Source organism: Ochotona curzoniae, unplaced genomic scaffold (assembly GCF_017591425.1).
Source record: "Ochotona curzoniae isolate NIBS_2020 unplaced genomic scaffold, NIBS_Ocur_1.0 scaffold_3835, whole genome shotgun sequence".
Classification (NCBI taxonomy): Eukaryota; Metazoa; Chordata; class Mammalia; order Lagomorpha; family Ochotonidae; genus Ochotona; species Ochotona curzoniae.
This window is the reverse complement of record NW_024467114.1, coordinates 18063030-18077956: the sequence shown is the minus strand read 5'-3', so window position 1 is coordinate 18077956 and position 14927 is coordinate 18063030. Positions and strand designations below refer to the sequence as shown.

The 14927-nt window shown below is 42.6% G+C and overlaps 1 protein-coding gene across 1 annotated transcript in view; it reads left to right on the top strand.

Annotated features, from left to right (window-relative positions):
- POU6F2 (POU class 6 homeobox 2) overlaps positions 1-14927 on the top strand; it is a 400555-nt gene that overhangs the window by 370658 nt on the left and 14970 nt on the right. Inside the window, exon 7 of the mRNA XM_040964984.1 lies at positions 5197-5403. Within this exon, the coding sequence (XP_040820918.1) occupies positions 5197-5403 (207 nt within the window). The remainder of the gene's footprint in view (positions 1-5196; positions 5404-14927) is intronic.

Sequence of the window (14927 nt, the reverse complement as noted above, 5' to 3'; positions counted from 1 at the left end):
TGAATACCTTCATACTTCCATACTTGTCTGATATTCTGGTTTGGACACAACCATGTGCAAGAAGGCATTAGGTTGTATTTCGGAAAAATACAATTTTTGTTGAATAGTGGTGCATCTCCATCCTTTCCAGAATCAACATTTTAAAAAGAAGTGCCAAAATAAGCCAAAGTGAATTTAACCTTAGACCTGGGACACAATGGGCCTTGATTGAATATAAAATATAAAGGGAGCAAAACCATCACTGAGAGGAAGACAGAATAGCTGTGGCCAGGCTGAAGACGGAGGAGGGGACTGGCTGCTTCCATCCAGCGACCACTCACCACCAGTCCCTCAGTTCTCAAATGCTCTGAATTAGTTGTTCAAAAGCTGACAAAATGACATTAGTGTTAGCAAAAGCCTCTTGACCAAAAAGCACTGAGGTTACACAAATAGTTAGGCAACAATTCCCTCTGCTGATGGATTCTAAAGGCCCGAGGAAGCCACTGATTTACAGCATTGACAGGTTTCCTTAAAGATATGGGCAATGAAATGAGCTGTCCTTTCAACATCTGCAATCACATTTTCCGTAGCAGAGTTGAACAGCATATCACAGGATATAACTTGTGACTAGTCTGGATGCCCGGGCCTTGGTCATAGCTCCCTGCTGCTGCTGGCAGTGAGTACAATCAGGGAAATTTCCCCTGCATCAGTCTTAACTCATTCCGATTGAATAATTCCACTAGAAGGAGGTACATGATGATAACCTGAGCACCCACCAGCAACACCTGGCCCTCAATTGCCCATCTTTATGATGGCTTCACTTGGGTTAATGATCACGTTTAAGTAGAAGTCACCCAAATTCTTATGGAAATGGGAATCTTTTCAGTATGCATGCTCATTAACTAGTAGTCATTTGAACAAGTCTTAGTTATTGTTGCTACACAACAATTCTAATTCATGCTGTTAAATCATTCAAGGAAAGAAACATGTGAACATGAACAGCAACAATCAATGAAGTCCTGTGTCAGAGAATGCAGTACTCTAACAGGTCACCAACTATCATTGCAGTATTCTGTGCTGGCTTCCACCCAAATGAAGTATTCTCACAGATGAGTCATTGAGTCATTACTGGTAGACGGTTAACAGCACTGACATAGAGGACCATTGCAAACGAAGTTTGAGCTATCTGCTGTGGGTAGATGGGGTAATCACTTCAGTCAAAAATGTCTGATGTCACAATCAGGTCTAGGATAGGCCATGCTTTTGAGGTGAAGTGAACCAACCCAGCAGCGCATGCAAAGGATTCATCAGGACACTTTGCAGTAGCATCCCGGCCACCAGTCTCCTGGTCTATCACCTCTCATGCTTCAGTCCCTGCTATCCACACTGTCATATTCACACCTAAAGTACTGATCACACTCTTCTTCATCCTACCCCATCGAAATGGAATCTGACCCAGGATGACCTGCCTCAGCCCTACACTCAGACCTATCAACTCATCAGCCACCCTTTGCTCTCACTGTTGGGCTGGTTTCCTGATCTGAATTGTTTCTCTGCTTTGTCCAACCCCACCCAACCTCTGTGACACTGCAAGGCTCTCTTTCTGGCACCCTTCCTGACACATGACTCAGAGAAGAGCCTACAGGTACTGGGACCTTCTCCTCAGCATTTAGGAGAGAGTGAATTAGCCTGGTATACTAACTTGCTTCCTCAGCTTGGTGACATAGCAGCCAGGAAGTCAAACTTCTAGAGCTAGCTTTAGAATACAACTGTCCAAAATTATCCTATTTCTACTTTTGCCCTAAAACCAAGGATTCCCTAAGCAATTTCTAAGCTTCAATTTAATTTACTGATTTATCTAAAATACAAAGGAACTTTTAAAAGTTTGCAGAAAATGCTATTAAAAGATAAGCCTATTTGGTACAAAAAATTGTCAAAATCCATGCATATTTTCTCAAAACGTGCATCTTATTTGGAAAACCTCTCATATGTACATATTCTAATTTTCTGCACTAAAATAGGCTTATCTCTTAATTCCATTTTCCATGAACTTTTTGAAGTCTCCTGAGTGTGTATGCAAACACTTCCCTTGAATTTTGAAAGGCCTTTAATTTAAAACACAATTTCCACTGGTAACATTGATCAAATTCTCAAGCACCCAGAGTCCCAGATCTTCACCATGAAGTTATAGTCCATGGAGTTCTGACCAGATATGTGGGTGTGCTAAAAGGCAACAGAGGCAGCCTACGCAGAAAAAGAAAAGGCACATCAGGGAGTTTTTAGACATGATTTGTGAGCTTTTTATCCTTCCATGATTGGGAACAAATTAATGCAAGCCTATGAGAATACATTGGAGAAGACAAGATAACCCATGATGCACTGCCAAGTTTTTGACATGCTGAAATGCGGATCTCAACATTCCTGAAAGAGAAACAAAAATGGAAACCTTCACAGAGGACTTCCCAGCTAGAACCACTCTTGAGCTTATCCACAAATTCTCTTAATGGATGGGCTCCCTCACTGGGGCATCAGACTCCCCTAACACTGGCACTCCTATTGTCCCAACCTAGGTAAGAGATGCTCAAGGTTGGGGAAAAAGTACAGAGGTGGAAAGAGCCGTGAGAAGCCCGTGTTGCAGTAATGTCAGGCCCAGAGTGGTGTTGGGGATTGCCAAGTTTTCATCGCACATGTCTGGGAAGGCAAAGAGCCAGAGTCAGCCCTTGGCGGCCTACTCCCCAGCTGTCTCCTACGCCACCTGTGGGGTTGCAGGAACTGGCCTTTTAGATCCTGGGCTGCTTAACGCAAGACTGCGCATTGATCAAGTATTTACATGCTATGATGTATTGAGATGGACTCTTCCTGACCTGGTACAAACCAAGGGGACATAGTGATTGCTGGCCTGGTCCACACTAGACTTGCTCAGGGAGATTGCAGGCCTGCAAGCTCCCTAAGGGACCACTGACCACCTTCCGCAGGGAGTATTTGACTTAACAGTATTCATTGACAGTTGTTGAAAATAGTTGATATTCCCTTCACTCCTCCAACAGTACCAGCTCACAGGGGTATCTACGGTGGACACAATGGTCAGGTAGGGTGGTGAAGTGAGATATTTTTCCAACAGGCTCTGGCCCTGAAGAGTGTAGTCAGACAGCACTCCCAAGTGTACCTGGAGTCCCAGTGAGAGCTGAGTCTATAATCTATTCACTTAAAAAAAATACATTTACTGAGAGACTATCCGCAAGGCCCCATTTGGGGTGCTGTGGGGTAGAAAATGGTGTCATTTATGAGCCTCATTCACAAGCAGAATATCATCTGGTGGGAAAATTGCAAGCAGGATGCTATGCACTCCAACAGAGCTTGCGTGTTCCTGGCCTTGTCTTCCAAGCAATTAGAGTCAGGTAACAACACAAAGCAAGCACTCAGGGTCAGCGCCAGCACACCTACAATCCCCCCATCAAGTGACTCCACTCATTACTTCACCAGTCTACACTATACCTCCCTGACTCATCTATGAGCAGTCTAGAGAACATTTGTGCAAATGAATATTCTGCAAGAGTTATGCATGGATTTTGGAAAAATTAAATCACAATAGACCGACTTTTAAGTGTTCAAACACTGATTTCGAGAAGAGAGGAAGAAAGAGCGAGCTCTGGCCCACTGGTTCACTCCAGCAAGTACATGAACTAGACCAGAAACAAAGCCAAGAGCCAGGAAGCCCACCCAGATTTCCCTTAGGGATATTAGGGGCCCACTGACTGAGCCACCCCAATTTCTCCCAGAATCTGCATTTGCAGGAAGTCAGAATAAGAAGCTAAGGGCAAACACCCAATGCAGGCACACTGTTAGCAAATGCAGGCATCTTAGCCATGGCACAACCAACAGCTGGCACGGCTGGGAGTGGCATTGGGCTCTTTTGTTACCATAGCTAGGCTCTCAACCACCAGGACCTCCAGCATCTTCATGAATTTTCTGTTGCATTGGCTGGATACCAAGTCTGTGCCATTTAAGGAAAAGAAAAGAAAAGGTTTGTTTGCCTCACAGTGCTGACGATTAGAAGGTTCAAGATTGGGAAACCACATGTGGTGGTCTTTCCAACTGGTCGGGCCTCCCTGTGGGGTCCCCCAGGAGCACAGGTACCATGTGGTGAGGCAGAGCATCCTGGCTCTGATCTGCCCTCGTCTTCCAAAGTCACAGTTCCATGGATTCAGGTGCCACCCTTCTGGCCTCACTTAACCTGAATTATCTCCCAGGCCTCACCTGCTCAAACTTCATACCAGAACTTCTATCTCAGCACCAATCTTGGTGGGACAAGCAATCAAGATGTTTGAGGCACCTAATCCTGCTGAGAGTAGAAGGGGACCACCCTTGATCTTGAGAGAGGAGCAGGCTCCCAGCAAAGGGAAGGAGGCAGAGCAATGGATGCATGTGGCTCCTAAGTTCAGAGTGAGTGAAGCCCCCTGATGGAGGAATGCAGGTTCCCTGGACAGCCAAAAGCTTGAATGACAAATATTTAATATATATGGTTTTTAGTATGTAATGATACTCCTATCCTTCCTCCTTTTTCATTTTTACAATGACATAATTCCATTTACTTTATAATCTCAAGCTTAGCTCTGCACCTAACAATGGGGCTGTAACCATTAGTTAAATCCCCAAATGTCAGCTTTGTTCCTATAACTCATTCATTTGTAGACTGGAACTACAGACAGAATGAGAGATAGGGAGAGACAGAAAGAGAAAAGACAAAGATCCTCAATTTGGTAGTTCATTCCACAAATGGCTACAAGAGCCAGGTTTTGTATCAGGTCTGTATCAGGCCAAAGCCAAGGTCAGGAACTTCATCTGGGTTACTCTCATAGGTGGCAGGAGCCAGAGTATTTGGGTCATCTTTTGCTGCCTTTTCAGCATGATTAGCAGGAAACTGAATCATAAGTCAGGACTCCAAAACAGCTATTTCCATGGCAGAGTTGGCATGCATGTGCATTTACCAATGCTTTTTTTTTAATTGAGCAGTTGTCACTGGCCTTCACTAAACTTGATCAAGTGTACTTCCCTACTCCTTCTGTGTTTGGTCCCTGCTCCTTCTCCTGCTCCATCCACTCTGACCTGATGGATGTGGTCCCAGCTCAGAGTCACGCCTGGGGCCTGTGTAACTGCAGGTGCATGTGTAAACCCTGATGGAGCTCAGCTCCTCACCTCTAGGCTTGTGTTTTGCAGATTATTGGGACCATTCCACTGATGCCTAATCCAGGGCCATCAAGCCAAGCAGCGAGTGGCACTCAGGGCCTTCAAGTGCAACCAATCACCCCCCAGCTCCTGACAAACGCCCAGGGCCAGATCATCGCCACCGTCATCGGCAACCAGATCCTGCCCGTCATCAACAGCCAGGGCATCACGCTGTCCCCCATCAAGCCAGGCCAGCAGGTAAGGGTCCCAGGCCAGGGCAGTTTCAAGGGGCCTTCCTTTACATCCTTTCTCTTTGATGACAATCAATGTAAAGCAAATTTACATTACACTAATGCAAATGTGTCATACTTATAAAATACCCTGTAGCCTTCTCTTTCATTCATAATGACTATGGATAATAGCTAAATACCTCTCCAAAGTAAAAATAGAGAAATTACAGGGATCCAAAATTCAACTGAGATATACCTTACCTTTTATGCTCAAGAAAATTTTTCAGTTTTTTTTTAATGGAGTTTAAAAGAAACCAAGACTACTTATCCATGAATTATAGGAGAATAAAAACATTATTAAACACCAAAAGATGCCAAGTTGCTACTGCTGAGACTGTTACCGGCAAATGAGGAATAAAAATAGGAAGTTCTCTGTCTCTCCTTCTCTATGTGATTCTGACTTTCCAATAAAAATAAATCTTTAAAAACAATAGAAAGTTCTGCTTGAAATGCATTAATGCCACAGTGTTCCAGTTCAGTTTCCATCCAGATAGCAATAGAGCACCTCCTATGAGTTTATGAGAGGCTGGGTACACTTCTCCAATCAAGAAAAACATGGTCCCTGAGCTGATGGACCTGCTGGCTTGACTGGCTCCTTCAATAATCACTGCTTGATCATTGGTTATTAGGCTAAGAAACAGAGCTGAAGCAGGAGTACTTTCTGCTAAGGAGCTCTCTGTCTTGTAGAGGATGCAGGTAAATAAATGATAGCCACTGTGAAAAATGGGAGCAGCCTGTGACAGGGCACAGGTGACCAGAGATGGGAGTGACCAACTCCACCCAGAAAGTATTGATTCCTCCAAAGAAAATGGCCGGTGAACACAGTCTTGAAGGGAGAGCATGAGTTAACCAGGTAAGTGAAGGATTAGCAACATTTCACCAGGAAGGAGGATGGCATGTTGAGAAACAGGTGAACATTACTGCATCTGGAGCAGAGAAGGCTGAGGATTTCATGAGCAGGCTCTAGAATTGGGTGAAAAGGGATGGACTTCATACGGCTCTGGAACATGTTGCATGTTCAGCAAGCCCCTTACCTGTATGCTGGAGATGCCTCAGTACCTACTGCAAAGAGCACTTCTAACAGATAAGGGAGTTAACTCAGGGAGCAGCTAAAACAGTACCCATCATGGGGCAAGTTCTAATATATAATCATGATGGTGGTTACACTGATTGACTAAAGCTCCATCAATCTGTAAGCAAAATTGGAAAGGGGGTAGCAGTATGTTCAGTAGTGCTTCATTAAGCAAACCACTATAAACAAATCACTTGGGAGGCTATCACCAAACACAAGAATTACTGAGAATACGTACTTGACAGTTGAAAAGAAGTGTTTGGAATGGCAGAAGAGCTCAGGACAGAAGAGCTAGACCTGGGAGTCATCAACACATTTGCTGTAGCTGAGAAACAAAGTAGGCAAAGCAAAGCCTTAAAGTCCAGGTTTATAAGTGGGAGGAACGGTGGTAGAAGGGATGGATGAAGGCTAAAAGTGAATGACCAAGTAAGTGGCAAATGTGATCTTGGAAAATGCTTTCGGATAAGGTAGTTAGCAAGGAAATGAAAGTCAAAAGAAGAAAGTGTCAATATCATCATTCACTATAAGGCAAAATATCCTTCCAGACACATCCAGCATTGTCTCTTTCAGCTTTTGATCCAACTGTGAAACCAGCACACTGACACTCAGAAGCCGTGGTTAGAAAATCCATTAACTTTTCCAATAAATATAAAAATCCATTTAACTGAAATAGTGCCCACCCACTGCTCAGTGTCAGGCACTGTACCAGGCAGCCAGACGGATGAGAACAGAGGAACCATGGACCCTGGCCTTCAGGGAGTGTCCACATGTCCAGTGAGGGACATGCACTGCCCTCAAGGGTGAACAAAAACATGACTCAGATCTGCAGTAATGCCACAAGGTAGCGAGGAATAAGGGTTAGGGTGTGAATGTTACCAGAGAATTCACCAAAGGAGCATCATCCAATAAAGAAATCAATGCCAGGAAACACAGGGCTAGTTCTGAACACACTTCCTGGAGACAAAGCCCCGTCTTTTTGTTCCAAGTCTAAATCTCTAACCTGGGAGCCAAGGCTCCCCTTGACTCCCAGCTGCTATCTGTTCCACCATACAGAGCATCTGACCTGACTGTCCTGTCTTCCAAATGGCTCTCCAAGTAAGAAAAAATTCTTTCACTTGGCTCTTTAAATTTGGTGTTATCTACATTTAGAAGTTTCTCTAAGGGAGAAATGAGAAGCTCAGCCTCCTTTTTATAGAATCTGCTAAAAACGGTTTCTCCCAGCAGAGCCATGCTGTAAATTGCCAAAAAGGTGACAAATTAGTTGAAAATCATTAACATTTCATATGAAGGAGTTCTCTCATTTTCACCCTGAGTTTCAAAATCATGTGCGTGGGTGATAGGCCATGACTATTACATAAAATTATAGTGCTAGATTTGAGGAAGCATAATTTTGATCCAGGGAAAGGGCCCAACCAACAAATGGCAAGTAAGAAGAATGGTGCGACCCCACCCCCCATTCCTTGCCCATAACAGACATCAGCAATTCATATGCAGTGTCCCATAGTCCAACCACATCCCAGGAGCTTCTCACACTGGTCCGATGGGGCCCAGCAATGAAATGCGGAAATGACTGCAGGAACATATGGAAGAACATGTGGTCCTCTGCTGTTGTAATTAACACCACAGTTCTCTTCACTGCAGAATTAGAGACCCAGCAACTGGGATCAAGGAAACAGCCTTCTTAGACATGTACCTCACAAATCCCTATCAGGTCAGCCATAACCTTCATCCCAAAAAGCAGAACTCCCTTTGTCAACACATGTTCGTGTATCTCTGGTATGTGTGAATGCACCTGTTGCACAGGTGCACAGGCCTGTCATAGATGCACAGCTGAAAAGAGTGATGAGAGAAATTTTCCAAATCCTCAGTTTACAACAGGCACCAGGAGGCATGGCTCTCTAAGGCATGAGCCAGGAATCCATTCCAGCCCCAGAAAAGCCAAAAGAACCAGCTGTGCAACTGGTCAGAATTTACCACAGAAAACCTGAAGATGAATACATATATGATCTTACTTGCCTACAAAAACTCCAGTTGAGCATGCAGGAAAGTTAACAAGTTGGGCAAATCAAAAGGAGATGCACACATCTACATCCCATGTACAAAAACTGTGCTCAGGGGATAGCAGATCATAGAATTCTCAGATTCAAAAGTTAAAAAGTCTCAGAACCAGAGGTAGAATAATGGCCTTAAATTTTTCCTTTAAATATTACCTATTACATTGGAAAAAAATATAACATGGACCAACCACTAAAAGTAAAGGATTTGTATCACATAAGTTTGATTTTATTTTTCATGTAATTAATGACAAGTGCTTGATCTTATGAGAGCACAGTCCTAACAATAAAATATCTCATAAATTACAGAAACAGGATTCCCTAACTCACACTCAGAATCAAATTCTCTCTTTTGAAGACAAGTACAGAGCTCTCAGACCAGATGACCGACCAGGAGTGAAACAATCATATCTTTAATTCAATGTTTAGACTTGCCCTGCTACAAATTAAAGGAGTCTGAATGAAATCTAAGAATGGAGGATCCACTACTCTTGATGATACATCCCAGTTAGAAAAGATTGAAATGCAACTGTAAAGTCATCATCTGAAATATAAACAGCTTTAAAAAAAATACACTAAGGTCCAATGGCCTTGTCACACCAACATCCTTCGTGAACAAAACAAGAAAATGATTTCTTAACTACTAGATGAAATAAAGAGAATCTTTGTGCATATAAAAAGAAGTACAGAAACATTTAGTAGAGCTCAAAGGTAACCTCTGCTCTGCCCATGGATGGGAACTCCCCACTAAAGTCAACAGGGTCCCAAATCTCTCAGTGTATTATTTTGTAACTAGAAAGTAGTGGTACTGCAGAATCTGCACAGATGCCACTTCTAATTATGTCTTCTTTGGCTAAAATCTAGAGAAAGTCAATAGAGTTTATTAGCACTAAGGGAGTAGAAACATTTGAAGGGGAAAATGTGGCAAATCTAACCAAATACAATGAACATTCTCAAAAACTAAACACCATAGCTACAATCCTCAGAGACTAGCACCCATGGAAGCTCTATTTTTCTTCCAAATCATCCTGATGCTAACAGGAGGTGGCGTTCTTAAATTAGCTTTGTGACATGCCTTAAGATTATCCAAATCCATCCTTTTTGAAGAAAATATTATCACATACCAGTTTTTCTAAGATTCATTTATTTATTTGAAAAACAGAATTTTCCATCTGCTGGTTCACTTCCCAGATGGCTGCAACTTCTGTTGCTGAGCCAAGCTGAATCAGGAGCTTCTTTGTGGGTCTCTTATGAGGTTGCAAAGGTCCAATCAAAGGGACATCCTCCATTGCTTTCCCAGGTGCATTAGAAAGGAGCTAAATCAGAAGTGGAGTATCAAAGGACACCACTGCAGGGGCAGCTTAACGACCATGCCACGTTGCCTACCCAATACTTAGGAATTAAAAATTAACTTTCCTTCCTTACCCTGACCTGAATTACTCAATCTCAATTTTTTCTTGAAGTCACCCAAATGAGACATAAATGTGGCATTTCCACCCACCTGGCATCTAAAATAGCCTAGAATGTCTCTGTGTGGGTGGAAGGAATGTGGGATCTCAGTTCAAACTAGCCTTTTGCCTTTCAGCCATGCCCTTGGATGTGGCACCTCTGGCCTCACCTCATGACTCATTACCAAGTTTGCTGGCACAATTCACCCTCTGTATATTCTGTGCCCTGGTCTGCTGTGCCTCTTACCGCGATGCCACCTTCTTAATTGGCCAGCTCCTGCTCTTCAATACTTTGGGTTCCCAATCCACGATTATTCTCTGCCCTAAATCTCCCTGCCTTTCCCCCCTCTCCTCCTGTGCTCCATTTTATCAAATTGTGCTGTTACTAGTTGTCTTACTCTGAAAGGCAAAACCAGACTGATCCAACCTTGTCCACACAGTTCAGGAAGCACCCAGTCAACGCATTCCATTTAACAGCTGCCAAATCACAGTACTTCATTGTCTAAGGCACCAGCATCCCAGACCTGTGCTTCCAGAGAATCCCAGCCCAGCTTCTTCTGGGTCTTTTGTTTGCCAGCATACACCAAATTCACACCTGCCAGGGGCTTGAGAAGTGTTGTGTATCTCTTTTCTGAACATCAGCCCTTCCTCCTTCCACACTCTTCCCATCATGTTCTCAATTCCCTTTAGTCTCTTTTTTGCTCTGTAGCAAAATCTAACTCTAGGTCCATCATTTGTCTCTGCTGAGGTTTGGTCACATGTCCCAAACTTGCTTTGGTCTTCCCTGCTGCACTGGACATCTCCACTGAATCCCTCTCATTGCTGCTCTCCTCATGTCTTCCCAATAATACCTGGCACAATGGACGCTGCTTTCCTGTTTGTTGAGGTCACTGGCATTTCTGCCATATTTTGATACCTGAAAACAGGTATCAGTATTAGAGCTTTCCACATGCAGCTTTTCTTCCTCTAGGAGAAGTTTCAGAGTCACAGAGTAGAGCTGAAAGGAAAAAAACTATACCTAAAGGTAACTTCCTTCTTGCTTTTTCAAACTTTCCTATCATGCTTCAATCTTCAAACTTTTTACAGTGGATTATCATGATACAAGCCCTAAGTTTTTCAGCAAATTTCATTTCTGCACTCTTGGCTCGTCCATAGTAGGAAAAACTATGCCAATAAGACTCAGGCATCCATCATATCCTTCTAATTAGCAACTGTCTTGATTGGGCCTCTAGCTTCTCTCGTGAATCTAACAAATCCACCACCTCTACCATTTTCTGAGAGAAGCAAAAGTCTGTGTGATGCCCTAACTATCAACAGCAACATCACCTGAGAACTTGTTGGAAATCAAATTCTTCTTAATTCAATGGCTTTATTTATTTGAAATGCACAGAGATGTGAGATTTCCCTTGCCCTGGTTCACTCCCCAAATGCTCGTAACAGTCACAGCTGAGCTAGACCAAAGCCAGGAGGCTAGAACTCAATTCAGGTCTTCCACACTGGGTGCCAGGGACCAGAGTGCTGGAGCCATCACCAGCTCCTTCCCAAAGCACACATCAACAAAAAGCTGGAATGAGGAGTAGAACTGGGTCTCCACTCAAACACTCTGAAATGGCGTGCAAGTATCCCAACCCCCACACCAAACACCTGGCTCAGAAATGAAATTCTTCAGTCCCATTTACCCATGAACTACAAACTAAATCAGAAATTGAGGGTATGGTCAGTGATCTGTGTTTTAATCTCCCTCCTGGTGGTTCTGATACAGTGTAAATCTTAAGAGCCACTGATTTTAAATTAACAGATATTCTAGGTACATGTTACTCTGAAAATATACCAACCTATGATAGGGGAATCGTGGGGGTGGAGTAAGAACCAAGTTTCCTCCAAATTGTCTGGCTGCTGCTGGGATGCTCAGATTAAGTTCCCTGTACCCTGTTCTCCATAGAGAGGGTCCATCTCCTGTTTACCATGAATCCCTCTTTGAAGACCAGACCCCTTCCATTTTGCCTCACCAGATTGGAAGGGCCTTTCCCTCCCTCAAAACAAGTTTCACTTTATCTGTTGCCATTTGAATTTCACTGTTTTTACAATTCGCTTTTCTACTTTGGCTAGCACATTCTGCATTTTATTCCATTTTCCGAGACATTTGCCACCTCTATTTGTTTTTACATCAATCGTGAATTTAATTAAAAGATGCTTTATTCCAGAAATGAAAACCTTATTGAAGACAGACTGCATTACACATGGAAGATATATGGGAAGCAGTGGCACAGAAAATCAAGAAAGCCTTTCCAGTGTGCTGTTGTTTCAATCTCTTTCTGTTGAATATATTAAACACCCTGGCAGTGCCAACCGGCACTAACCATCCAACAGAGCCAACCTGCAGGAGTCAGCAGGGAACACAAAGCTTTGCACACCCTGAGCCCTCTCCTGTCAGCTGACCATTCCCTGTCTGGGAGGGAAAGTGTCCCCTCCTTCTCCAGCTAACACGGACTGTCCCTTCTCTGTTCTTCTTGCTTATTTACACCTGACTTACAGAAGAAAAATTAAAGGAGGGCCAAGAGAATCATAACACGAACATAGACAAACTCAAGCTCTTTGAAGCCGTCTAGTGGTTTGGAGGAGTATGAGTGAGTAAATGTAAAATATGATCATATAAGAAGGATGCAAACTCAAGAAAAGTTTTGGTACTAAACATAAGCAAAATTAATTACACCAAGGAAAGAATAATCTTCAGGCAATTCCATCTGAGATGTATCCCCTCAATTACACTAACACTGTAATTTTGGGAAATGCTCTAAGCTGCCAGAGAGGACTATATTTTCTTTCAGATGTGAAACTTTAAATACTTTTGGCACCTGTAGAGAAGAATTCCTGTGCTAGAAAAATATTTAAAATCTTGTGTTAGAAAAACACACTAAAATTAGCTACATTCAGATTGGTGGGTGGCTGGAGGTCTGCTCTGGCTCTGGAGAAGGCCACAGTGTCACTCACCACAATCTCCCAGTCTAAACAAGTCTCATTTGCTCCCTCACTTCGCAGCAAGTGTTCCCTGCTGCTTCCTTGACCTGTCATGGCTCACCTCCAGCAATAGTACTATGTTGCCAGGCAGCAGCATAGCAGAACAAGCACCAGCTCTTTAAGTCAGTCTCACCTGGATGGCTACCTGCTCCAGTTTGTGATCCCAAGCAAGTCAGTTTATCTTTGGAAGTCTGCCTTCTCTGTAATGACATCACAGATTCCTACCCAAGAAGACTGCTGATGAGATTAAAAAGCGCGTAGGAAGCATCCAATCATTGATGTGTTTGCATTGGGCCTTTCAAAATTAAGTCAATGTAATAAAGCACCAACCTCTATAGACACTTAAAAGTTTCTCCAGCAAAGAAAAGTGCTTTCTTCATGCTTTTGGACATTCCCTAACTCCCTGCACTCTCCTATAGTGAACTATTCCAATTTTGTGGACAGTTTTAGGATTTGTCCACCTGCTACTTTGGTTAGTGATTGTGTAATGCAAGTTTTTCTGATTTGGGCAGTTAAGTCACTCTAGAAAACCATGCAGTTAAATCACAAATCTTCCCAATGCTGCTTATTTAAAGAACATGGAATCTTTATCTTGAACTTGAGTTATTTTGGGAAGGAGCTTAGATCTCTACTTGTTCTTATTTAAAACATATTCCAGAATGAAATTTAAGCATAAAAATTATTAGAATATACAAGATAGAGTAGGGTTTTGCATTGCTTATCTGAGAGAATTAAAGCTGTAGGAATGAAAGGTGACCCAGGTAATACTTTCAAAATTCTTCTGGTGAAAAGAGTTGTGAATGAGAGCAGGGTCTCCAGCGGGATTTTGGCCTGTGCAGCAGGCTGTTCCCCCGGCGTTAAGAAAGGGTCTCCAAAAGACCCACAGGAAACTGTTGGTTATATTCTACTTCCGCTGTTCTGTGAACTTTTTGTCCCATTAACATGCTCTTGCTTACATACACTTTTTGATTACTTGACAACTGTTTAAGTAGTGTACTTTTAAAATTAGGTGGGATTTTTCTCTATCTGAAATCTGAAGGGTAAGCCAAACTATCAACATCGTAAAAAAGATTAATAACTTTGAACAACAAATTATGTTTCTTAGATTTCTCTCTTTTTTGGGCTTTGAATGATTCCTTTAAAAACAACACACCCCCCCCCGAAAAAAGGTATTTTATTTCTTGCATTTCCTCTCTTGTTTAGTCCCATGCTGAAGCTCCACTTTGTTTTTGTTGGCTCTTAAGACAGCAGCCTGCTGTTTTTGTTTTGTTTTGTTTTCTTTGCTAAGTTTTGTCTAAGGAAGAAATGTATGAACTGATTATTTTCTTATTCAGTTCCTTAATGGTACTTTGCCACACCCAGATCCAATAAGATATTCACAGAATGGTAGCTCGTAACTCAGACTGTAAAAAGCTTTTGCAAAGTAACAGTATTCAGAAAAAGCTCAGTAGGTGAGAGGCGGCAGACTGATACGCAAATTCCCATCACATTTTGTTAAGCAAATTAAAAGTAGATTTAATCTTTCATTTGTGTCCCTGCCGTATAAAATTTACTGGATTCAATTGTGGGCTTTGTGTTTTACAGATTGGCTTATTATTTTGGGCAGATGCATGATGCATATTAATTTAGGTTTCTGTAGTGTAGCCACGAAACAATAAGGATGATTACTTGAAATGCGATTGCAGACAATTTTATAGGAAGGACAGTATGGCATTCTGGGAAAATTTTTTGGGAGTGGGACACTGAATTCTAAGGCCCAGCAGCCCCATGGCCTTAACTTCTGTGAAACACTGTGAGAATCAGGCGAGCTGCTGTTAGTTACCACCATGGGTGAGAACAGAAAGGGAAGCAGCTCCTAAAACACATTTCCAAAGAGACCTCTTACTAATAGCTGCTCAAT